At 38.4% G+C, this 25,830-nt stretch overlaps 1 protein-coding gene across 3 annotated transcripts in view; it reads right to left on the bottom strand.

Annotated features, from left to right (window-relative positions):
- Positions 1-25,830, bottom strand: part of LOC142059415 (putative oxidoreductase ZK1290.5) — a 49,540-nt gene that overhangs the window by 22,384 nt on the left and 1,326 nt on the right. For 2 of the 3 annotated variants that reach the window (XR_012661333.1, XM_075098249.1), the window contains exons 2-3: positions 11,147-11,395; positions 5,187-5,288 (exon numbers count right to left, since the gene is read on the bottom strand). Coding sequence is in view for 2 of the 3 variants with exons in the window: in XM_075098249.1 (XP_074954350.1) it covers positions 5,187-5,288; positions 11,147-11,395 (351 nt within the window). In the remaining variant the exon portion in view is untranslated. Of the gene's footprint in view, positions 1-5,186; positions 5,289-11,146; positions 11,396-11,835; positions 12,035-25,830 lie in introns of those variants that run through there. The other variant, XM_075098250.1, reaches the window with a different exon arrangement.

Genomic DNA, 25,830 nt, shown 5'->3' with positions numbered 1-25,830 from the left:
TTAAGAATTTTTTCCCTCCCTTTCCCCTCAGCACTGTTTATCCCAAAACTCTTTAAAGGCTGTTGAACAAAGACACATGTCTAGAATGCTCTGCCTCTCAGCACTGCAGTACAGATAGAGACTTCTTTATACTGACTGCAACCTTAAGACAGATGCACATACAGCAATGGAGTCACCGGGCTCCTGTGAAACAGCTCCAATCAAACTGGAGCAGATTTACGAGTCACAGAAGATAACAAACAAACAAAGAAAAAAAACAAAGCTACATTCTCAGGCATAGCAGCATTTAAAGAAACTAATTCTTGAAACTGCAAGGTTGTCCCCAGCTAGTAGAAATCAGTTTAACAAGGTCTTTCCTGCTATGAATAAAGAGCTATCAGCTTGGTCTATCAGAAGTCACCCAGCATTTTTAAATGGGAGTTTTTAGTGCAGGTAGTGCATTTATCCTATACTGTCAGGTACAGTAAAGAAAAATAATAATTATCCTCCCCCATTAATTTGTTCCTAATTCTCGGCATAAAGAAGCTGCAATGAATGACAGTTGAAATTGCTTCAGTTCCTCAGGAGCTTTTCCATCAGAAAATCTTCCGATCACTTGGGCTGACTCCCAAGCCCAGGTACAGAATTCTGACCCCCAAGCTACCGTAAGAGATGGCATAAGTCCCCCTGGAAGCAAGGCTGGGCCTAAATGCGTGCAAATCCCAGGGTCTGAAGACTTATGGAAGGCAACAGACCGTAAGACAAAACAGAAATCTCTCCACCTGAATCCTGCACGTCAATGCTTCATGAATCAAGCAGTGTTATAATTCATTAATATAACAAATAAGCATTCTAATACACTTTCTGTATGATTTAGGGAAATGTACATACAATTTATACGTTTTGGTTCATGTTATGACATGGTACAATTGCTTAGGTTTGTATAGCACTGTAAACATGACTCTGTTGACCAGGACTGTATGACATTTTTCCCTGGGATGGTATTTAGGGAAACCAGCATATTTAATGTCTGGCTATACAACAGGAATACTAAAAAAGCAAACTAAAAGTATAATATTGCCTCGTTCATAGGGAAGAGAGGACAGTGGGTAAAATATACAAACTTCATGTTAAGGAGGGAAAGATGCTGGTAGGACTTTTAATGGCCTCTAAGAAACATACTGAGAGATTTAGCCAGGAGGAACAAAAAGACGAGCATGTGTAGCCAAAGACTCTGTATTTCAAAGACAAGCCAGAAAGACACAAGACCATGTCCCAGACACAACCCAGAGTGACTGAAGGTAGTTTTACCTGAAGCGGGTAAAACCTTCTGGGTGTGTTATTTTAACTTGGCTAATAAATGTAGTATCTCATACTGTTCCGGTAAAGGACAACAGTGGCTTCAGAATCCCTACAAGTGTTTTTGGGCATGCTCTCATACCTGTCATGGTCTCCCTCATAAGAAAATCTGAAGAAAATTGTCCAGGATTCTGGGAAATTTTTTTTAATCCAAAGTGAGATCTTGAGATAGCTGCTCAGTAGCATTAGGCAGTTGAACAATGGATTCAGTCACAAGGGTGAGAGTGCTAAAATATGAAACCTTCTTTCAAGTGTGTTCCTGAGACCCCAGCCTAGGGGCAGTAACCAGATTCTGTTTAGTTTCCAAAGGTACTGGAAACATTTGGATTGCACATTGGATCCAAGGAGCGCAGCCCAAAACTTCAGTATGGTAGGTAATCAGCTGGAAAGGGCAACCAGATCTCTAACAAATACTATTCAGATTGTCATTTTAAATTTGTGTTTCCAGTTCAAATCGTATCAGGACAAGAGATTCTTTCGAAAAACGTTAACCTCAAATTCTTTTTGATGAAATACAAAAACAGTCTAGTGGTAAGCCACAGTGGGGATTTTCAGTGATAGCAAAGGATCTTTCTCCTCACCCAAATCTATTATTTTCTATTCAGGAGAATATGCTGATGATACAGCTCAACTCCAAACCTTTGCTAAGAGTATATTTAGGAAGCACTACCAAGCAGTCAAGGATTAAGAAACAGTAAACTTAAGGATGCCCACACATCTCCATGAATGCATGTCTGCCAGTTTACACACCAATTTCACTGGCGCATGCTGTATCCAAAAGACAATAAACCTGCTATTTCTTCTACAGCCAGAAGTACTTAGGAGTTTACGGAGTTTTGTCTAATTTTTAAAATATTTTTGACAAATAATGAAGGTTCTTTTTTAACCTGTCACACGCGGTTTTTATTATATGGGGGCAAAGTCTTATAAATTAGTGCATGCTGACCTGGACAGCGGCACAGACCCAGAACCTCTGCTCCCTCCTCAGTTAGCTACATGAGAAGATACTTCAGGCCAGAAGCCCTGCAAGTTGTGCTACTGCAGCCCTGCATCTCAGCTGCTACGTGCTGGCTCTCAGATGAACCTGGCTAAATCTGTCTTTGTAGAATGACCTAAAAAAAATTCTCTCAGAGCTATGAATGTAGATGCACTTGTGATTTTTAACTTGCATCAACTTGTGGCCAACCTAAAACTTAACAGAACCTTAAAAAAAGATCTGCATTAAAGACTTTTACTGTCTTGGGTAAACAGTTTATTTACCACCCTCCTAGGGCAATCGGTAATAACAATAAAAGAGACTATAAATAATTTACATTATTTTAAAATGTTGCTTGCCCCAGGTAAGTGGAATTTTGCAGAATAAATATTAACCTGGATTGAAATTGAAGCTGAAAGAATGAGATTTTCAAATATCTGCACTCAAATGATCTGTGAATACAGAGAAGTGATTAAAGGAAATCTTGTTAACTTCGGCCAGACCAAAGACTTAGGTCAATACTGAGATCTTTTAACCACCTCATAAGGCTCTAGCAAATACATATGCATTATCAGCCCCATAACACAAAACTTTTTTTTTCTCTCCAGAGAACAGTGCTTCAGACACTCTTCAATGTGAGCACAGGCAGTTGCTAAACCCACTAACAAGTTTAATAATGTCAGTATTTCTTTAGTGAACTGATTGCAGAAGCATATTATTCATTTAAATGGTCAATCTTTAAATGTGAAGTGTTTAGTTTCCACTAATATTTTTTCCCCCAGAAAAAACATATCCTTAAAAAAAAAAAAAAGAAGTAACAGGATTCCAAACAGGAACCCATGACTACCTGAACCAATGTCAAATTCAGAGAAGAAAAAGAACTCACCTGTTCAGTATAGAACTTAAAATTTTTCCCCCAATAAATGTTTTTTTTTCCCCCCTCAAGTAAGGAGTTTGACCAAATTGTATATACAATTCAAACCTAGGCTAACATGTTGCTCACAAAACACATAGCAAGTCACATAAAGATATGCAGCAAGTGTTTAATCTTCAGTGGAAAGTCTGGTGGTTAACCATGCAAACAAATTATTTAACATTTTCCTCAGGAATCATTGCATTTCTGTGTCCAGGGTGGTTAGCATTTGCATGTCATTTCAATAACACATAGTTATGGTCAGGATATCCAGAGCCTGCACCCCCTAAAGCAAAAACGGGGCGGTTGATGTTCTAAGGCACTTGATTCAACCAAACTAATAAATTTTCCTTCCGCTGTAGATGATCTAACTGAGGTAATTTAGACAACCAGACCTGGAAAACTTATGCTCAGCAAAATGAATCATGAGTCTACAGAATGCTTAAATTCGGAAAAAGACTGAGGGTAGCAATGTGCAAATTGGCAAAACTGTTGAAGAAATGCAATTGCAGGAAAAATAACATGGGATGTCTGTGAAGAGGTATCACACATAGGAACAAAAAGAAAAGTCACTTTTCCTCTGCCTATGAGGCCAGTGTTGGTATTTCCAATGTCCTACTGGAAGACCACTGAATAGCTCACAGATCACGAACATGCATGCAGAAGCGGAATAAAGCCAACAGGTCAGAAATAATAAAAGAAGGTGAAAACACAGCTTGTTTGCAGCAAATTAGGAGGGTATACCTAGGCACAAACAACATGCACTAACTTAAATACTCATCAGAAAAAAAAGACTTCTCAGTGGAAAGATGAAGTACGTTGTTGAATAATCTGTCTTTGGACTTAATAGTTATTGATGCTTTGAAATATTAGGTTGGTCTGGTGTTTCTTTAAAAACTGAATGTTGTAATCCCTTACATGGCAGAAAACACTTTTTGCAACTTCCCTTGTGCTTAATATAAAAAGCAAGAACAAAAGATGCATTGAAGATAATTTACTTCTGTGTTTCCAGAGGCAGGCTAAAAGTAACTGAAGAGAACAGGATTGTTCATTACTCTGATAAAAGTGGTAGCGGCACACAGCCTGTAATTGCCTTTGTACAACTCTCTTGCTACAATCACTGTTTCAGGAACTCTGGGTTAGCGGATAGACTACTTAACCCAAGAATTCTTCTCCCTGTCCGGGGAGCTTCTCTGAAGCTGTAAACAGGGTGGTCCACATTGCCCAAGAACTGCATGACAGGATCTTCTCTTACGACACTACTTCTAATAATACTGCATACTTCAGGAGCAAAATCCTCCTCTTAAATCTACATGATAAATTTAGATTGGGACAGTCTACTCTTCTTATTGCTATGAACGTAAACTGAAGTTTGCAGCACGTCAAAAATCAAACTGACAGTTATCAGACCTTGAGAGAATAGCTCCCTTCTTTGAATTTCTTTTTTCCCAGAAGTTAGTACCAAAGAATCTGCAGTTGACTGTTTCTTCCTCATCTAACCATCTGTTTTATTGACCTTCTCTAAAACACAAATGGATCTATTAAGTACCACAATATATGATAAATTGGAAAATTTAAAAAAAAAAATCTAAAGGAAGTAAAACTTAGCATGATTTATACTTAAGACAGAATAGGCTACAAAGATGCTCTATAGTGGCATACACATTTCGATGTAACATGTAGATTTCCTCAAGAAAGTATGCACACCATCATTAATCTCACGGGCAGAATGTGGCAATGTATTATTCACAAGTGGCACAAAGCTCTCTTATTTAACTTACCAAAATGCTAATGCTGCAATTTCCAAAGAGGTTCACATAACTCACATACCCAAATCCCACTGAAATATGAGCATCCAGTTCAAATTAAGTTTTTTGAACATCTCTCACTATGAATACCCCAAATCCCAAAATCCACTATCAGTCCTTCTGCCAAGACAGGTTTTCATGATTGTATCACCTTTCTCATAGAGCTCCTCCATCGCTCTCCAGGTTTCAGCTCGGACCTCTCGATTACTTTTACCCGGGTCATGTGCATCAGGCCAGTGTATTAAATAAAGATCTAAAAAGAAACAAAGCCAGGCTATTTATTAAAGTGTCCAAAAACATATATATCAAACCATGTGAAACAGCATTTTCCCTCCATAATGGCCCCTAACATAATATAATCAAAAGAGTTACAGTTACTACTCCATGATCTTTACTGTATACATTTCGTTTTAATAAATGAAATTGACAACATTTCATTAACCACTAAAGGTAGCAGAAGCTGCACATGTGCCACAGGTTTAGGTCACTGTAATCAGAATTTCAGGGTCACATATGCACCTGATAAACTTTCAACACATAACAAGCCCCATTTAAATCAAAGGGGCTTTGATCACTGGAATTAAGACTGGACTACTGCTGAAGTGCTACAAGTCTTCCAGTTTATGGAAGATAAATATGCGTGGCAGTTCTACAGCTATTTTATACAACCTCAGCAGTCGGTCTGGTTTTTTCCTTTCTAAAGAATACTTCCATTTATCAATTTCTGTAGGAAATTACAGCATGTTCTTTCATGCAGGTTTTTTGCTATAACTTTGTGGCAGCGTTTGTGATTTTTTTAAGCATTTTTAAAGTATTATTTTAATGGAACAAAATATGCTTTACTACATTTTATGAAATGTTAGCGCAATTTCAAAGACAATTAGGATTTACTGCTGATGAAATTATCCAAGCAGCTATTGAAACTGCTGTCTCAGGAAAGCACTTCTTTTCTGTTGTCTCCATGCAAAAGACCATAGAATCACAGAATGCCCTGAGCTGGAAGGGACCCATAGGGACCATCGAGCCCAGCTCCCGTCCCTGCACAGGACACCCCAAATTCACACCGTGGCTCTGAGGGCCTGGGCCAAGGGCTTCTGGAATATCGCCAGGCTGGTGCCGTGATGCCTCCCTGGGGAGCCTGTGCCAGGGCTCCACCACCCTCTGGGGGAAGGACCTTTTCCTAACGCACAGCCTCACCCTCCCCAGGCACATCTCCCTGCCGTTCCCTCGGGTCCTATCAGAGCTCAAAAGCATCTACTGGATCAGAGAGTGCAGTCCTCCTGACTGCAAGAAGCGTTGGTGGAAGACATGGGGCAAAGGTACCTTATCTCAGAGATAGAGCAGGATGGTCTTTCTGCCTGTCAGGCACAAACCACCCCAGCACAGCTGGAAGCTGAAGGAATACAATGGACCTTGCAATGAGCAATGGACCTGCTGCTCTATTTAAATAAACTAAGCATAGTCCATTTTAAATTAGGATCTACTTACTTCTACTGCATGTTAGAAAGCTTTCCATAATACCTGTAGCCCAGCAAGTGCCTCACAAACCTAGGTCTACAATTTCATCTTCATTTGTACACACCTTCACATGTACACCCCCAGACTTTCTTTTGCTTAAAATATTTCTCCTCCTGGGGGATTACACAAACACTCTTCATTTTGGAGGCAAGAAATTATTATTTATCAAAATAGCTTAAGGTTCCAGTAATCAAGAAATGTGTAACTTTATCACTGGAGGTTTTTAAGAGCAGACTACATTTCTATCTGCTGAGAATGACGTGGCTGTGCCTTGTAGTGTGGGATAGATTAATCAGTACTTTGAGGTGTCTTCCAACCATTATTATTTTTTTTAAACCTCACCTCAAAAAAACAAAAAATCAAAACCAACCCATCACAATGATTCACAGTATCAGGATGCACTTGGGAAAGAATAGAAATGCCCAAACATTCACAATCAAATTTTCTATTTGCCAGCTTTTCACAGCATCCTTTACAGACAATCAAGCTGTAATGGTGCAGTGGTAAGTGAGGGCCTGAAGTTAATTTAAGTGTCAAAACACAGTGCTGCAGGAAGACTAAAATTAACATGTGAACTGCTTTCACACATTTAAAACAGAGCGGCTTATTACTTCTTTAGTGGTTGTGGCACCTGTAATCAACACAGCCCCTCAAGAGCACAGGGACATTTTACACATTGAAAAGCCAACAGCATGTTATCATGGAAATAAAAGTTCTCATTCTATTCAAATTCCTAAGACTATTAAAAAAAAATTAAAAAAAAGGTCAAAACTCACTATAACAGACCTAGTTTTGAAGAGCAAGCTCTGGCTCATATCAAACCTAAAAGCAAAAGTATATTTTCTCAATGTTTGGCACAGTTATCTTAATGCAATCGCTGTGTTTCCCCTGCTTTTCTCAATTGTCACTGCACTTAGTATGTACATGATGTATTTTCATCTCCCACCCAATCTTTTTTTGTTGTTTTGTGTTCTAGTGGAACAAGGATCAATGTGAAGCAACCTCCGAAGTGTTCTGAATTCATACACAATCTCAACTGGGCGTATTATCATCCTCATCATTCACGTGATTCATCTATTACACTGAATACGCTGATAGAACATTTGTCCAGCGCCAGCTGAGGATTTGTGATAGGTTCAATTTGCCTGAATGCGACAGACTCGGAACAGTCAAAAGGAAAACAAAATTGTTTATGAATTCGGTAACCCACAAAACACATTCAAGAAGTTACTTTGGAAATCTGATCCCAGTCTAAAGGAACGTGCTCTGCCACTGCCAAACCTGTAAGATTTGCTGCCATTTCACATTGGTTTACTGTGACTGCTAGTTGGGGACCACATTTAGAAAATGCAAGGAGCAGAATATCTGTTACAACCACTGCCCACAAACAACACAAATTTCCAGCTTCTCATGGATATATAATCTACTGATTCAAATAAAAATCCTGGAACTCTGCTCGCCTAATACCATTTGCCCAAAAAGTGTTTATTGAAAAGGTTTCCTAACAGTATTTTACATGGAACACTTTTTCCTCTTAAAAAGCCGCATCTGCTTTCAGCAGTTCATCCGTTGCAACAGCTGGCATTCTATATAGTGCTAACGCACAGATTTATCATTTCCTGTTGGATTATTTCCCAAGTCTCTAATTGAGTCTGCATGGATGGACTGTGTAGCCCATACGGATCCTGAGGAAAATTAACAGGACCCTCTGTGGAACAAAGAGGTTAGCTGCACGTTGAGCTGCCAGGGCTCCTACAGCTTTTTCTTTTTGCAGTCTTCTGAATGGCTAACTTTCCCTCCAATGTAAAGGTCTAACTTCACAGATTGAGGATCTTTCAGTTTTCTGTATGAACCATGTATCTTACAGAAACGCTGTGAACCACCACATATTTGGTTAATATCACATAATGAAATTGGGAAATTCTGATGTAGGTACATGAAATGTAACTTTATTTCACATTCCTATTTCACAGAAAAACTGCCAGCTTTAACCCATGCTTGTAATGGAAGAATTTACTTTCCTCAATAAGCTTGAACATAAATTGCCCTGTTATTACCAAATCTTTTCTTGTCAAGGATTTCATGTCCTCTCTACGGTATAGACTGGCCATCAGAAAAGGGACATAAAATGCAGATATGAATGAAAACAAAGCTAGGATATCCAAGCTTAGTTTTACAAGCTTATAACCATATTTTCAAACCAACCTTCTGCATTTGTTACTTCAGTTAGACTTGTGAAAACCCTCAACATTTCCATCAAAAAGCTCTTATTCAGAGCATTCTTGAAACACTTGAAAAGTTCATGTTTCAAGACATTGCCACCTTTGGCTTAAAAATCCTTCCAGTAGCACCTTCCAGCTGGGTGCTTTCAGACAGGAGGTACAGGACTCCCTAAAGCACAATGCTTTCTATGAACCCCATGAAACACACCACGTATTGTACTTCCTCTAAGGGTCTACTGCACCAGCATATACAGCACTAAACACAGAACTCAACCATATCGCTTTCACATGAGTGCAGATCACACTGTGTTTAACAAAAGTGGTCTGTGGAGTTGATCCAACAGAGATTAAACTCAAGCAGCCACAACTGTTACTCCACTGCCATCCCATCCTTCTCGCAGAGGTCACCATCCTCATTGACAGATCACTGAATTGTACGTAAAGTATTTCCTAAGCCATCACAGTTTAAAAAAATCATTAAGTTAAAGCAAGCTGAAGCTAGCATTGATTTAGGTCACTATGTCAGACTAAGCTGTGGTTTAGGAAGAGCTTTATTAATTTTTCAGACATCTCCACATCTGTGTAAGAAAGGTGAGGAAGGAGGGGTGAGGGTATTAAAAAAAAGGGGGGAGGGGAATCTGGTATGGAGGCAGATTACGCAGGTAGTTGTAATATTCCTTAATTTGTCTTATCAACACGAGCAAAAGAAGTCTCAGAGCTGAACGTATCTGACAAACTGAAGTTCTGTTTATGTCAGTCCAAGGACTCACTCACATGGTGACAGCATTTGTGCATTTCTTGCTCTCTGATATTTTCCTCTTTTCATGTATTTCTGCTTAGCAGCAATATGTAAACTGAGTATTTTTGTGAGCACCTACTGTATTCAATCAGTCTACTACCTGAGCAAATAAAAGTAAATTACAGTACTAAAAGGAATTACTGAAAATGATTTCCTGGAAATGAGTCAAGTTTTCCTCTCATCGACATTCAGCACCAGCGCCATAGCAAGCAGAAGGAAAAAGAAAGCAAACATAAAACATAACAAGCAGAAGGCAGAGAGGAGGAAACATGTTATTTCTTAACTTAGAGGAGAAAGTCAGGGCTTGAATCTTTGTTTATGAAAGTGTCCTTGCAGTGATCTGTATTTGCATGGGACAGACAAAAGGAGATTTTATTTCATTTTGCATTATTCTGTACCTGCGCAGGAAGTTAAGGGATACATTTCCATAAAGAATGGAGCCAAAGATGTGCATACAAATATCTCGGTCTTTAACAGATACAGGGTTTTTTCCCTTCATCTTGCAATGTACACAAGCAAAAAAGCCAGTGACTACAGCACACAGCTGCCGTTAACGTTATATGCCATTAATTCTGTGAAATCTGTACTTCACAAAAGCTGTTCACTTCTTCATTAAAGTTTATTTATTGGGATTTATTGGGACAGGGTGAGGACAGAGAAGCAAAATGAAGGTTTTCAGGACACTGACAGATAATGTCTGATGGTCAGGTCCATTATTCCTTGATTATCAGCATAAACACTATCTCCACCAGTGTTGTTGATTTAGTTTACTACTTTAAAGTTTCTTCCTCCACCTCCACTTTTTTTTCATTGCCTCAGCTTGGGAAGAAGCAGCAAAAGCATTTAAAAAAATAATGTTTATTTTTATCAGGTACCTCCTCTCCTACAATCTGTTGCAAAGAATTAATTGGCATCATTACTGCAGCTCTTTGCCTGTCTAATAAGGGAGTAACAATATCACATCTTTGACTACAAGAAGTTTATGATCAGGGTAAGTTTGAAAGTGCCTAAGTCAAATTCAGTGTTAGATTTAGTCTTCTAAAGTCTTGCAGATACTTCTAACATTTTCCTCAAAGTACACTGTACCAGGCAGACCAAACCAAAGGCATTTATTCAGAATTTTTAAGTTAATAGACCTACAAATTAAGTTTTAGAAAGGACTCCCATTCCTGGAGATTCAACAGACCACACAAGACATTAGGCATTTTTGTTGTCCTGTTACAATGAATTATTGTAAAGTTTATGAATCCTTGTTTCATAGGTTTCGGGTGTTTTTAGCAAAATATGAGACTCATGTAGTGGATCCTCAAATCAATTTAACAACAAAAATATATATTTTCAAAACAGACCTTGATCTGTTAAAAAGTTTGCAACAAGAAAAAATCCTGTGCTCTCCATTATATGGACATGAACTTCCCAGAGAACAAACAGAACAAGAAATCTGCAAATGTGTAAAAAAGGCAGAATTTGGTTTCTGTGATCTATCTGTACTGCATCATTTTTTTCAGGAATACATTTGTCTTTGCAAACACTCACGGTGCAATAAATGAGATATATGTAAAGATTTCGTACCAAGATACCTGACACCAAGTCTTTCACATGACTCCAGGCAGGCTTTTCTTGTGTTTTCATAGCCATAATCACTATGCCACAGTTTCGTAGTTATCCAGAGGTCCTCTCGCTTCACACCACTCTCTTTGATGGCTTTTTGGAGGAGAGATTCACAGCCGTATCTTTTTGCTGTGTCAATATGACAAATGCCACATTTTTGTAATGCATGGACCACAGCATCATGGGAATAGCCACCTTGATGGGAAGTACCTACACAAACAAAAGCAGAAGTGAATTGTCAGCAGTGAATTATGAGGGACATGTTTTATCTTTCTTTTCCATTTTTGCTTTCCTTTTTTGGTATATTGTCACAGAACCTTCTTACTCTATTTTCATTTACTAATAGCAAAGAAATGGGAGCTGACAGATCTCTAGGCTGGGAAAACACATAAAGTGCTAGAATGTTGACGCTGATCAGAAATAACTCCACTGAAATCATATATCAACAGCATCTAACTGTAAAGAAGTGATTCCAGAAGTCTGGCTGAAGACCACCAAAGAGAAAACACGTACTTCATGGAAAATCAGCATATGGCACTTAATTTTCATATAGGAGCACAACATTTACAGATGACAATATTAACAATAAGAAATAAAATGCAACATAACAAGCAATTTGCATCGCAGAAAGCATATCCTGAAACCATTACCCTGTTGAACTCCTGGTAGCTTCAAGTTATTATTGCATTGTACAACCCCAGACCGGACCATACCGCAGGTGCAACTCACATAACGTCAAGCTCAGCAGTAGCCAAAACAATGGCATCCTACCCAAGACTTACAGAATGGCCATACAGGGAGTTTCACTAACAAAGTACTGGACTCTCATTGTGTGGGCCTTCACTGGATGTGTATTTTGCATGTCAAGGGGACGGAAGGAGGAGGAGACTCCGCAGGAAAAGCAACCAGCAGGAGGACTGTCAGATAAAGAACTGGTTGAGAGCAAGGAGGATGATGTTTCTACTTACCCTTTCCTGTTAGTTGTTTTTCCTGCTGCGAGCCCCATACCCATTCACCCTCACTCACATACTTCCCACAAACAGTATTTTCTACAGTTTGTTGGAGGAAATGCTCAGTCAGTTCCAGACAGCCACCAAAGCCACCCTCTAAGATGATGATTAGTACTTCAAGGCCCTAGTGCTATAAACAACAGTCGGCATGCAGATGGCTACGTCACTAACTTCAGAAGGGCCCTGTACAGTCCTGACAGTCGACAGCAACAGGGTCTTCAGCCACTGCTGAACCTAAGGAAATAAAGGACTCCAGGTCAAAGAATAACATGAAGTGAAATTTATATCTCCTGTTAATTTTCTCTTTCCCTCCGAACACAGTATTTATTTCTACATCAAACTCTATCTGCACATTATAAAATTAACAAATGCATACGGCCACCCAGACTGCCAGAAAAAGGGAACAGATGAAAACACGCACAGTCACCTTGGATTCATCCCTAGAGGCTCCCACACCTGAACTGGAGAGAAAACACCCGCAGGAATCCGCGTGACCGTCTCACACACATCGTAATGATGCACTCAAGAACGAGAACTTGCAGAAGTCTTTTCCAACCTTAATGATTCTATGATTCTGCAAGTCCCACTTGCATGTAAGGCAAGCTGGGTTTTCCTAAATGCTTATCATTTTGGTTCATTCCCAATCTTAAAAGAAAAGCCAACAATACCGCTGTAATCTTGCTCAATGCTTCAAGTAATTTAAAGTAAGATATAATATGGTCTGATATCACACATGTACAACCTGAGGATCATCACATTCTGCTGATCACCATGGCACAATCCCCACTTTATGCTTGTGATCCACAAAATGTGGAGTGTTGAATTATTGATTTATCTTTGTGGATTTTAGAGTAATGAAATTATAATACTATATTCCTACAATTTTAACACATGTATCATAAGTATTTTACCTTCCAATTGTAAACAAAGTTTTAATGTTTTAAAAGCCAAAACTTTAAAGCTTTTTTCCTCCACAGCCTCTAATTATGATTAATAACTGGCTTAATTTCGGAGTCATCTAGAAATAATGTCCCTGTAGCTTGTTTTACATCAAAATAAGTCAAGCTAGGTCAACTTGCATTTTCAAAACAGCTATTTTGAAGTGTTCATGAGTGTTTAAGAAGTTTAGATGAATGCAATGCTACTATATTGCAACTATGGGCAAAGAACATATACGCAACTGTTACATTATTCAGATCCTAAAGGAATTTTAGTAAAGAGTTATATAACCGTCATAGAAAAAACTACTATACTTTTTCATAACAGTCCCCTCACTTTTAATAAGCTGCTATTGGTGCCAAATAAATGAGGTTGTAACTATTGTGTCTGTTTCTGGCTGAATGGACACTTCTAAGCACAGAATGAATGGAGTTCATTTAGAGGTCTTGCAAATGGACTCGGACTCTTTTCATGCATAATGGATTTCAGTAAAAACACTTAGGACAAACAACTTTTTTTTTTTTTCTTAATTTAACCCTTTTAAGTTAAAGGGAGAGAGGGGGAAAGAAGGAAAATTCAGAATAATTTTGTTATTGGCCCCCATTCAATGACGGCATGCACACTTGTTTCACAGAAAATGAAGAGACCAAGATCAGTCTGGAGGGAATTATCTCAATTTCTCTGCCTAAAAATGAACTACCACAGTCCTGATGCACTAAATAATAATTTTAAAAAAAGGTTAATTATTTAATATTACCACTTTGCAAGCCAACTTAATCATGACCAAGAGGTTTGTAAGTTAATTATGCTACTAACACAACAGCTTCTAGACTTCAGAAATCAGAGTTTTCTTGTGTTTACTCATGTGATTAAATACGTTACGATTCATAGAAGCAGAAGGGTGACAAAAGAATGTGGAATGACCTAAATTTCTATATTTTTTTTAACATTCTAAATCCTGACTTAACATTATTTCAGCACGTTAGCATTCTTACATGTTTGGGATTAGCCTTTCTTTACAGCAATGTAATTCACCCTGTACATGTATATTGAAAGACAAAATCCAATCTCACATTTAAGAGAAGTATGAACTAGGACCCATTCCATCCTCTTACTGTTTCTAAAAATATTGAATTAATACTTTTATTCTAGAATTCTCTGATAAAAATAGGAATTCCTTTTAATAAATAAAGTAGAATACAAATAAGCCTGGAAAAAAAACCTATTTTTTAGCTAGTATTTTAACTTGTTTTCTAAGCGAATAGTACTGTTCTCTCACTGACTGAACTAACCCAAATTTGACAGAGCTGAAGATGTCTGAGATAATTACATTCCTACAGCCTTTGTGAAAATTGGTGGTTGGGAGGGACAAGGATACTGCAGGGGAAATATGGATAGGCTGAAGGGCACAAATCCATTGAAAACTATGCTTAATTAGGTATGTTGTTCTTTTTGTCACAAATACTCATCACTTTCTTGATATCCTGAAGAACATGGCTATCAAAACTGGGATGAGAAATGTGCTCTGGCAATCCATAAAAAGTTTCAAAGATTATTAGGAAGGCAGAATCCTGCTCACAATACGGTTGCTACAGGGGGGAGGGGAAAGCCCATCAAAAGAAAGCCAAACCAAACCAAGCCCAAACCAGCAATTCGCCCCTAAAAGACAAAAATCAACAACACCCTTCCTATTCCCCCCTCCTCCAAAAAACCCGCAACAAAATGTGAAACGACTAACACATCGAAATGCAACTCCCCCTCCCAGTTTTATGCACTATCTCAGCTGACTCCCAGCCTCATTAAACTTTCTGTTCTCCTTCAGGAAAGCTGTAGAACTACAGATAGAGATCCAAAGCACCAACAGCCTTTCAAAAGAGAATCGGGACCTACTTGCTCCCTGTCTTTGCAGAGGACTGTGTCTTCACGTTCTTTGTGAAATGTGAAAGCGTTATTTATTGGAATATACGAAAACGTTCTATGATATGAATAACTTTAGAATCACTTCCATTAGAAGAGTTTCTGTCAGTGAAACCGCAGCCAGGATATTTAGAGATCATGTCATGGATTAATTATCTTCTGACATCAGTACTCAGTGCTAAATTAAAACAGTTGACAAACAAAACATTTATCAGAAATGCCCGTTCCTTTGCTGATTTTTTTTATCTCCAAGTAACCACTTCAGAAAATAACTCTCAAAAGCAAAACCTCAAACATTCTTTTATCAATGTTTACATACTCATTGTGTATATATGGTATTGTACGCAGTAACAGGCTTGAAATACCTTGTGCTGTTAGTTTTACTTCTATTATTTCAACATTACAGCCACACAATGTATCTTAGGAATACATTAATGTTTTTGGTGTCAACACAGTTTGATTTCACTAATTAACTTATGAAAAAATCTGGTAAAACATAAAATATTGCCTACACATAAAGCAAATGAACATGTATCACATTTCAAGGTTGACTGTTAATCCATTCACAAACCACTTGCCTCCTTTATGGAATGGCTCAAGGACAGGCAACCCTTACTGACTGTCTTTCCTCCTCCTTCACCATTCACATGATACTCCGACACGCTGATTCAGATTTTTAAATGGCCAAAAAAGGGTATAGTTTTATAATTATTCATGAACCTGAAAACCTCCCCAGAGGGGAAAAACCACTAAATTTCAGGAAAGGGATGGGGCAAGAACAGCTCCCCCTTCAGTAGCAAATAATTTGATATATTCAGAAAAAAAAAAACACTTATGTTCAAGCCAACCACCAAATGATCAAAGACCTTCTCCATCAGCTTGTCTCCTGGAGCCTTTCTTTTCATTATGCTCCCCAACACCATCCCTCGAGCTCCTCTCAGACAACCAGGTAACATCACGCTAACTTTCGACAACCACAGCACTAGAACACAAGTGTTCTCACTGCTGTAATTTGGCACAGATTTTAACTAACAGGGTCAGTTACTCTTAAAATCCTACTTAGCATCACGTGACAGAGTATTCATACCACTCTCCTCTTTTGCAGAGCGTAGGGCTTGCCTCTGCAGGATGTGAAATCAAAGTCAAGCTTCTTATGAAGCTATTATACTCTACAATTTTCACACGGCGACTGCAGAGTACTTCCAGTTCTGGCATCCAAATTTAGTCACAGCCACTTTTACAAAATAACTTGCACATTTTACCCAGAGTCTAAGAGTAGCATCTAATGTGTACAGAATGGAGCAGCTGCCCTTGCAGGAATGGAACTACGGAGATGGTGGGTTTCTAGAAGAACTGGTAGGACAACGTCAATGACAACCAAAAGGCACTGAGCAGACTTGTATTATATAACCATTGCTCTGGTCAGAAGTAAAGCAGCACACAGGTTTATCAGTAATTTTAAGGCCATCAAAGCTGTACAGGATTTGCAGGAACAATTGTGTTTTGTGAGGCTACAATGCAGAAACACCAGTGCGGTGCTGTAACTCCAATCAACAGGTGCCGACAGAGGTTGTTGTATACAAACATGGTGCAACATGAGCTAAAGCAGTTGAAACACAGGCATGAATTTGCTTCTGCGAACCTCAAAGGATGGGGAGGATGACCTACCAGCACCACAGTAAGGCGGGTACTTAACAACATACTGGTAAAAGAAGATTCACCAGAGAATTCCTGATAAAGGTCTTTGTTGTGTTTACACACATTTTATGGCACTAGAGCTGTACTGTATGGATGTGGTGTTTTCATGTTCCTAAAATAATATCACTATGCTAATGAAACACTGTCAACAGACCTGACCTATGTAAAGTCTACATATTACACCACGGAGTTGCTCTTGCCTCTGTAAAAGCTATCTAGATTATGGATATAACTTTTTTTTCCTAAATATGATCCATTGCTTAGTGCAAAGGGGTCGCTCTGGGACTGTTTTTCTCCTGCGTGGCTCAGTTAGAATACGCTCATAGAATTGCTATGAGCAGTATTTGAAACTCCCTTTCATGAGGAAGAGAAGTAGGCAAGCATGATTTTAAACTCTGCAATTCTGCTCAGGCAACTCTACCCAGGCACCAAGGAACAGAATGGAAGAACACAGCCTTGCTGCAGTGCAAAGGGTGGGAGAGAGCCATTACATGTTTATTATGGGAAGCCAGAATTGCTAGTTTTCTCTCTTCCCGAGAGGAAGGAAGAAATGGCAATGAGCCATTGTTGACAGAAGCACTCTATTCCCTCCTTCCCAAAGAGGCTCTGACTGACTCTAAAAGATATTCACATCATCTACACTAAAATGACCGTATGTCTCTGATCGCTGACCTTCCAATTATCCAGTCAGAACTTTAGAAAAGGAGGTATATAAAAGCAGCTTCTCAGAATGCGCCTCGCAACAAGCCCAGAAAGTCTGCAAGTGGCATCTATCAGCAGTGGGATGCTATGGTTCTGATACAGCACCAATTCCCTAATGTATTTCTGGTAGCAAAAATACACTATCACCCAAAAAATGTAAATATTTTTTCCTGTAGGAGTAAAGAGCTTTCCACCGGAAAATGCCAGCTATTAAAATTATTCAGATTTTGTATACAAATATTTTTATCACGCAGAACTTCTCAATTAAATTCATTGGGAAGGACAACCCTGGAAAGTGACCTATACATTTGAAAGGCAATTATGAATGTGTAATCCATGTTAGAAGTTTCGTAAGCAGAGCAGCAGCACACATTTATTTAAATGCCTTTACAGACAGACTGCCAAATCTTGAAGCCTTTTCTTTCACTCCACACTTTCCCACCGCCGTGAGAACTATTTCTCATTAACAACCAAATTGGTTTCAGATGCTCTGCTATAAGATGTTACCTTAGAAACCATTTGGTAAAAGACTGTGGCTTCCTTCCATAGAAATCTCAAGCAGTGAAAAGGCAGATTTTCTGGCATAAATCAAATCCAATTTCTAGGGTTCACTAAACCTTTTCTCCTCAGAATAATGTTTTGTGACTAGATCTTAGTAGTTAATAGTGCACGAAGAATTGCTGGTGTGAACCAGTTTTAAATTATTTTCATTCTATTCCTTTTGTTAACTCAATTGAAATTGCTTCCAGTACTTATCATACCTTGATAGAACTTTTAACTTCATAACTAATAAGGATATGTACTATGTACAGCAAATATATAGACTGAATAAACATACTGATGTTCTTTTCCTCCCCTTTAACACATCTCCTTAAACTACTCTATCTGATAAAGATTACATTAACTGATTAACAACATTAAACATTTGGAAATACTTCACAATAAATGAGACAGATCTGTGACAGTTTTTTTCCTCCTCCAAATAGCTTCCACAAAAAAGAATGTTCAAAAGGAAAAAAGAAAGCTCATACTCTGTACTGAAGTAGGACATTACCATAGTCATTCCTGCTGTGAAAGTTTGATTTAAAAGTTATGTAAATAATTTACAACGAGCATAATCAGCATACAATTTTTAGAAGTGTAGTTGACCATGAAACCAATAATTCAAAACCCCTTAGAATAACGTAAAGATAATATTATAGAAAAAAAAATTAGAGAACTGCAATTTATAGTGACTTGTAGCTTACAAGATGAAAATGTCTGTACAATATCTCATCACTGTAAGGTCCTAATTCAAGATGACGCTTGAGCTGATGACTCATTTTTGACATCATAACAGTGCCCTTTACACCTACCAGACTACTCGCAGAATAGGTGCAGTTGTGAATCATGACAAGACCCTACTCCTGCAATATCATGCGACGCTGCAAGGTGCGAGATTTGCCCTGTCCCACTGCTAACTAACTGCGTTCATGAGTTCAAAGGCCAACAGCAACCCAGCTATCCGCAGTGCAAACTAAAAGTGAACAATAAAAAATGTTTCTGATCAAAAGGCGTCCCCCCTCATCATCTAAGAATTTAAAATGTGCTTTCTCAAGGTTTCCAAGACAAACAACATTTCTTGTAGCCCCTCCTCTCACATCGCACATTCAAGCTTAGAACGGTATGTATTAGAATGCAAAGCACCTCCGTTCAGGCGTTAAGCCTGGGGAACAGAGCTTACAGTTATGAAACAGACGTAAAGCCACTAAGATGGCTTTCCCCTTTCCCTCCCCTCTCCCCCAGTAACGAGGATTTTGTATCACTCTTTGTGCTGGAGGTGCTTGGCATAAACATTGGAAGAGCTGAAGAAAGCTTCAGAATCGGTACCTCCCTCTTCCCCTTTTGGAGGCATGAGGAACTGCTGCGATTTAGGTTACAGCAGCATGTGACATCACCATTCAGTGCTGCCAAAACCATGCCAGGGAGCTCTGGCAAAGAAAAGCAGTATGATGATTAAAGTCTGCTGCATGAAGGTTGAAAGATAAAAGTCAGCTTTCTTCCCCGCACTTAAAGTTTGGTATCATTTTTCCACATTACAGAAACATGGTGAAAGACAGAAGTTAAATACACTGGAGCTTGCTTCTCTGATCATTTCAAACTGATTACAAATAATTTGTTCATCTAGTGGGCAATTAGGCTTGTAACATTTAAAAGTATTAATGGCAACAGCAAGTTTAAAAGCATACACATACACTGCCTCTGCCTATACTGACAAAGGCTTTTATTATTAAACAGTGATAGAAACCTATATATTTTTTTAATTACTTAGACTTAGTAAGGGACATTTAAAATTCAATATCATATCAGCAACAGTGTGACTACCAAAAAGAATACAGCATGAGAAAGGAAGGTACCTTTCTGCTATTAAATCGCAGTTCATATGTCAAAATATAAATAAGGTAAAATCCCCACCAAAAATATAAAACGCTGACCTCAGATTTGTAGGTGTACAAAGACAGCAGAGACAAAGCAGTGATTTCCCCCAGGAAAATAAATTATTTCTGTACTGTGTATGCTCTGATATAAGCACAAACTGGCCCAGCATTTTGACCCAAATGCATTTACTAGCACCCTTTTAAAACAACATTTGTAGAGCATTCGGTCTTTTTTAAAGAATAAACCACTGCCAGAATGGAAGCAGGTGAAGCTGGAAGAAAGAAGGGAAGGTAGGAGCCCAGGGGGTTCAGTCAGGGTAGGAGAGGATACTGCTTTGTTCCGCTGTCTACAGATAAACAGCTGCCTGGAACACGGCCATATTTTGTACATGAGAGAAGTTAAATATCTGGAGGCCCTCAAAGCTCAAGTACAGCTTCTCAAGGTCAGATCTACTGAAACGGTGGATGAATTGAGACAGAAAGATTTATAGATGTGGCATTTTGTTCATCACAAGAGGCTATTAAGGAAACTCGGTAACCAAGGGTGAGAAGCAAAGTCCCAACAGAGTAAAAAAAAAATGGCTGAGACCTAAAACAAAGGGAAGAAATAAACAGCCAATTCTTATTGCAGGACAAGATTAATAGGGGGGAGTGCCACAGGGCTTGGTATCAGGACTGCTGTTTCATAAATTTCCTTAAGAACTGAAGCTGTGAAGAAACAAGAGCCATGAATAAAAAAAAGGCAGTAACAGTGAAGAACAACAAAAAGTGAAGGCTTGATTCTGCTGCCATTGAACTGAAAAGCAAAATCTCATTTGATTCCAGTCCCAGCAGGACTGGGTCATTTTTGACCACAGCTAAGTTTAAGAGTTTAAGAATGAATATGAGCAACTCTAGGATTAATAATTAAGAAGTAGGTAACTGGATTAGGAATACATAATGGAAGGAAATGTTAAAATACTTCCACTCAGCATTAAGACTCAAGTTATACATAGCATTTTGACAAAAAAAAACCCCAAACAAACAAAAAACCCAAACCCAACACAACCCGATGTAATGAAAGCAGAGTAATCTGATTCTATGTTTGTCTCCAGAAAAATCCTACTTGTCTTAGAAAGAACTGGGAACAACAGGAGCAGCCTTGTAGGTTGCAATGCAAATGATGCAATGTTTAAACAATGCAATCAGCAAAGTCAGTAAAAACTTACTTTTGCAATTTATTTACTTAGATAAAGCTACAGCTGAATATCAGGAATCTTATCTCTGGAAGACCCTGAAATGAGGACAGGAGACATTTTAATGGTTTCCCTTGAGTATGGAAGGACTTTATGTGTGCATCTCTGTGTATTATTTTACCATGAGTAGTGCAACATACTGACAAAAGCAGTGAAAACGCAATTTAAGCAAGTTAGTACGCAGTGCTACAAGTCAACCGACATCGTATTATTTATTGGGACTGATTTTTATTCCTCCCACGCTTCATCTATTTGCCTAGAAGCTGCTCAGAGCAGTACCTGTCTGCCTTCCCAGTTACAGTGCCTAGCTTAACGGCACTGCCCATTCTTGAATGCTCTTCCATGAAGAACATCATTGCTACTAATAAAATACTCGCTGTGTGTTGACATGGGTAAGGCACAATGAGTATAAAGACTCGATTATTTTGTTTAGTAATTGCCTGTCCTGAAGCCCCTTCCCAAACAAGCATGCAAATAATTTTATACTTTAATAGGAGGGGATCATTAGAGAACTCTTTATCTCATCAAGTTGTTATTAATTCTAGCTACCTGAGGGACTACATAGAAAGCAACTTTACAAGAAAATTTTTGGTATCACCAGCACATCTTCTTGGGTAATCACATGCTAACTGACTTACCCACCTGATTTTCATTATTACTGTCCCTAAAAAAAAAAAAACAAACCAAAAACAAACCCCAAAACCAAACACAAAAGCCCCCTCTTCTAATGGGAATATAACTACCATATCAAAGGGGTAAAGATAATTTCACTACAGAGAGCCAGACCAAGCCTTAAGAGATGTCTATAACTGCTGTTTTGTGGACCTTTTGTGACAAGGCAATATTTTTTATTTTTTTATAGAAAAAAACATTCAGAGAAGTGTATTGGTAAAGTTCACGAACAAATCAAATACTTTTTTTTACCCCTAAGAGACTTGATATCAAGTTACCCTCATATCACAAAGCCTTCCGAAGAGCAATGCCATGCTGCATTTAACCATTCAGCACATGACCTTGAAAAGTTTCCTAATATTTCAGTTACAGGAAGAAAAGCCCTTGTGCTACCGAATTACATCCAAATGCTTTAGAGGGTAGCATTTCTATGCTTCAGACTTAAAAAAAAATAGAAAAAAAGCAACCACTTTCTAAGTGGGGGCTTCCTACTTAACAGAAGCAAGCACGAACAGTACAAACCAGATGCCTTTTTCCTCCAAAGCCTGAAGAGGATGATACTGTATGTACCACTTTGACAGTGATCCATTTTGGAGGGTGTCACTTTAGATAAGCGCCAAGTATCTTGTAGTCAAATTGATGTAAGAATATGTAATTCTCGACTGTAGTACAAAGGCTCACAAAGCACACGATGCTCTGATACGTGACGCTCCTATGAAAAAGAGTAGCGACACCAATTTCAGAACAGCGTCATTTTGCATCAGTTATTTGCCCTGTATTTCTAAAACACTAATAAAGTCAGTCTTGCAAATAGCTTACTTTAGCAAATTAGCTATCTTATTAGCCAGATAGTGAATGTATCCATTTTCTAAAGCAATCTAAAGCCATTATGAGGTAATGTACTCTCTGGGGCATAGCTTTACACTTGTATCAAGTATTAGGGCCAAAATGCCCATTCATTTTAGGCTTAAGCCTACTCTATTTGAAAGCAGTCTTTGTAATGAAAATTATCATTGACCGTAAACATGCCTGACCCTCTGCAGATGAAAAATTTTGGATAGCACAATTGTTAGAATCAAACTATAAGAAATATAAGGTTATCAACAGTTTTTATAATCATATAATAAATGAGATGCAGATTATTTTTATTTGTTAATTAAAACTTCATCTGTACAGCATATTTCGAACGTAAAGGAAGGCTGCCTTCTAATAATCAGTAGGTGCCTCAGGAAAGTCAGCTCGTGTTAGCATTGCTAGCAGACCTGCCGTTCTGCTGGACACAAGACAGATACAGCACAGTATGGATATGCACGTAAGTAACTACAGAATTTTGGATGTGCACAATTTGGCACGTTACTCCAAGTAACCTTTCAGACTGATGATAAATTTTGTACACTACAAAGCCCTCTCTGGTGTACAAATCCACCTTTCTCACGAGAGACTTTAATGGAAATGGATCCTCGTCACCAACAACAGTTTGCGTAAGCGAGCGGAGCGCTTCAGGAAGAGAATGGTAATGTAATGAAAGACCACTTAGCCTTCTCCCCGCCCGCCTCCCCTTTTGCATCAAACCTCCACCAATTTATTGAACTTCTATAGAGACTTGGAAGCCAAAGCACCTGTGACATGGAAACCCTTTTAAAAAAAGAAAACCCATTTAAAAAACCACCACCACCACACCACCTTTTGACAACTGAAGCTTGAACAGGAAGATCAGATATTTTTGACAAAACGCTATCCTAGACTGCTGTTGCACTTTCTCTCCAGTAACATGTTTTGGCCAAGAAACATGTTATTTGTCTCCTACTCCAGCTCTCAGCTGCTACGAAAGGGGTTTCATCACTTGAAAATAACTTGCATATCTGAGCTGCCTCCCAGTTGACATGACTGGATAGTTGCAACCATCTTAACACAGCATATTTATCTCTCTCTGAAGCTTTTAGAAAGATTATCTAGCAACAGAGGGAACATACATATCTGTCCTCTCAAAGTCGACTTATCATAGATAAAAATTACGTCTGCATGTTTAGAAGGATAAGGAATAACAAAGAAACAACCAAATCTTAAATCCTGCAGCAAATGGCCTTGTAGAAAATGTGTCCTCGGTGAAGAGAGTCCTCCTCTACTTTAGAGCTGAGTAAATTTTTTGCGCTGCAAACATTAGTTAATGAAGTAAGGCTGTAACAAAAATAAGCCATTAATTTGTAAAGGAGTAGTTAAGTGGGAACACCTACCATAAATAAAGATGCCATTGTGTTAGGCTGCATATCATGGTATTTATAGCTTGACCACAAATGCAACTGTGGTGAGGCTTGAGCTTCTTCCCCCCTTGTTCTTTCCTTAAATCTGCAGTATATTGTGGCATGTATCAAGGATTTCTTAAAATTACCTGACTGGTTCCTAGCTATTACAAGATCCTCAGAAAGCTGCAGATTGTATAAGCAGACATCAAGGGTTACTCTAGCCAGACAAGATGAGGTAAGTGAAGTCAAAGAACCAAATCCTTCTGTTCAAGACACCACTGCAAGTCAAGAGAAGCTCCTTGAAAGCCACACCTGACAGAAGTTATTGGGCCAGAAAATGTCAAACTTAATTATCTTGATCTTTTGTGTTGCTATCCATTTACTGTGGTTTGAGTTCAGGCTTGACAATCAGCTGCTCAGCACTTACTAATATAAGGAGAGGACAGCAAGCAGCATGCTATTTTGCAGAGTACCAAGGAATTTTTCTGCTTGTTTACTTTCTAGTCAGCTTATTCTTCCAATTACCTAACTAATGTATTCCAATCTCCAATAAAAAAAAAAAAAGGTAGTTCTGCAGATGGTCTGAAATACAGTTCAGCACATACTGAAACAATGGACATAAGACAACCAAGTCCATTCTCTAAGCAAGACTATTTATGTTTTTTTTTATTTTTCTAAGAAATCCCCAAGTGAACTAAATTAGCAAAAGGTGTTACAGGTTAAACCAAACACACGCTCCCCCCCCCCAAAAAAACTTCAAAAGAAAATAAATAGTAATTTTAAATAGCATAGATCCTTTTGCTCATGTTATAGGGACTGTGTAAGGGACAGCTGCATCAAGTATTCTTAAGGTTAACAGATACTAAAATAACAAATTAATATATTGCGCATACACACACCACATTTTTATGACTATGTGTATGTATACAAATACATGGTAAAAGCAGTTATCAACATTTCATAGACTCTTAATTTTTTAAAAAAAATCTTTTGGCTGACGATGCTGAGTTGCTAAAACTTTTTAACTAATACGTGCAGTTCAGTTGACTTTGGGTACTCTGAAACAAGCATTACAATCTCTATCCACTTAGTGTTACTGGATGAAGAACCAGCCCTATTAAAATCAAAGGCCAACTCCTATTGGCTTCAGTGGCTTAATATGCTTTAAAATCCACAGCTCCAGTTTTGCCCTCCTTTATACTAATGAAAATCCTAAATAATTGCTCTCTAGTCAGTACGTACTCATAGGACAAAGATATAAAGAACACGAGGGCCATTTTATTTTATAGCTCGGCTTGATACTTTTGTGACTGATTAACTCCAGTGTCACAGACAAAGAACATAAGTGCCTTTGATTTGTATGTTTATGTAAAATAATGGAAATTCTGGGGTATCAAATTGACCCACGATAAAATTGCATCATGGAAGACTGATTGGGAAGGGTATTAATGTTTTAGAATACGTTATGAATGAAAGAGGCTTCTGGAAAGACTGTTAAGATGACACAGAAAGAGATGCTCAAATACTGTGCCAAAAGAATCTGAGGCTTTAGTCATGAGACAAATTAACTCTACTTTTACAAGAAATAGAAACTAGTTAATGTCAACTATATACAAAGCCAACTGTTGACATTTTTCAGGGTTTTTTTGGTTAAGTGCGCACTGGTACAGGTCCGGGGTGTGTTTGCCCCTCTGTGGCACAACTTCCAGGCACTCTTTGCCACATCTCCTGTTTTGGTAAAGTGAATGGTCTCTTCATCTGTTCTGCCGCAGCAGGGACAGTGCTCCAACACCACAGAATTACTGGTATTAA

This window comes from Phalacrocorax aristotelis, chromosome 6, assembly GCF_949628215.1.
Source record: "Phalacrocorax aristotelis chromosome 6, bGulAri2.1, whole genome shotgun sequence".
NCBI lineage: Eukaryota > Metazoa > Chordata > Aves > Suliformes > Phalacrocoracidae > Phalacrocorax > Phalacrocorax aristotelis.
The sequence above is the reverse complement of the archived record's forward strand: the minus strand, read 5'-3'. Positions and strand labels throughout refer to the sequence as shown.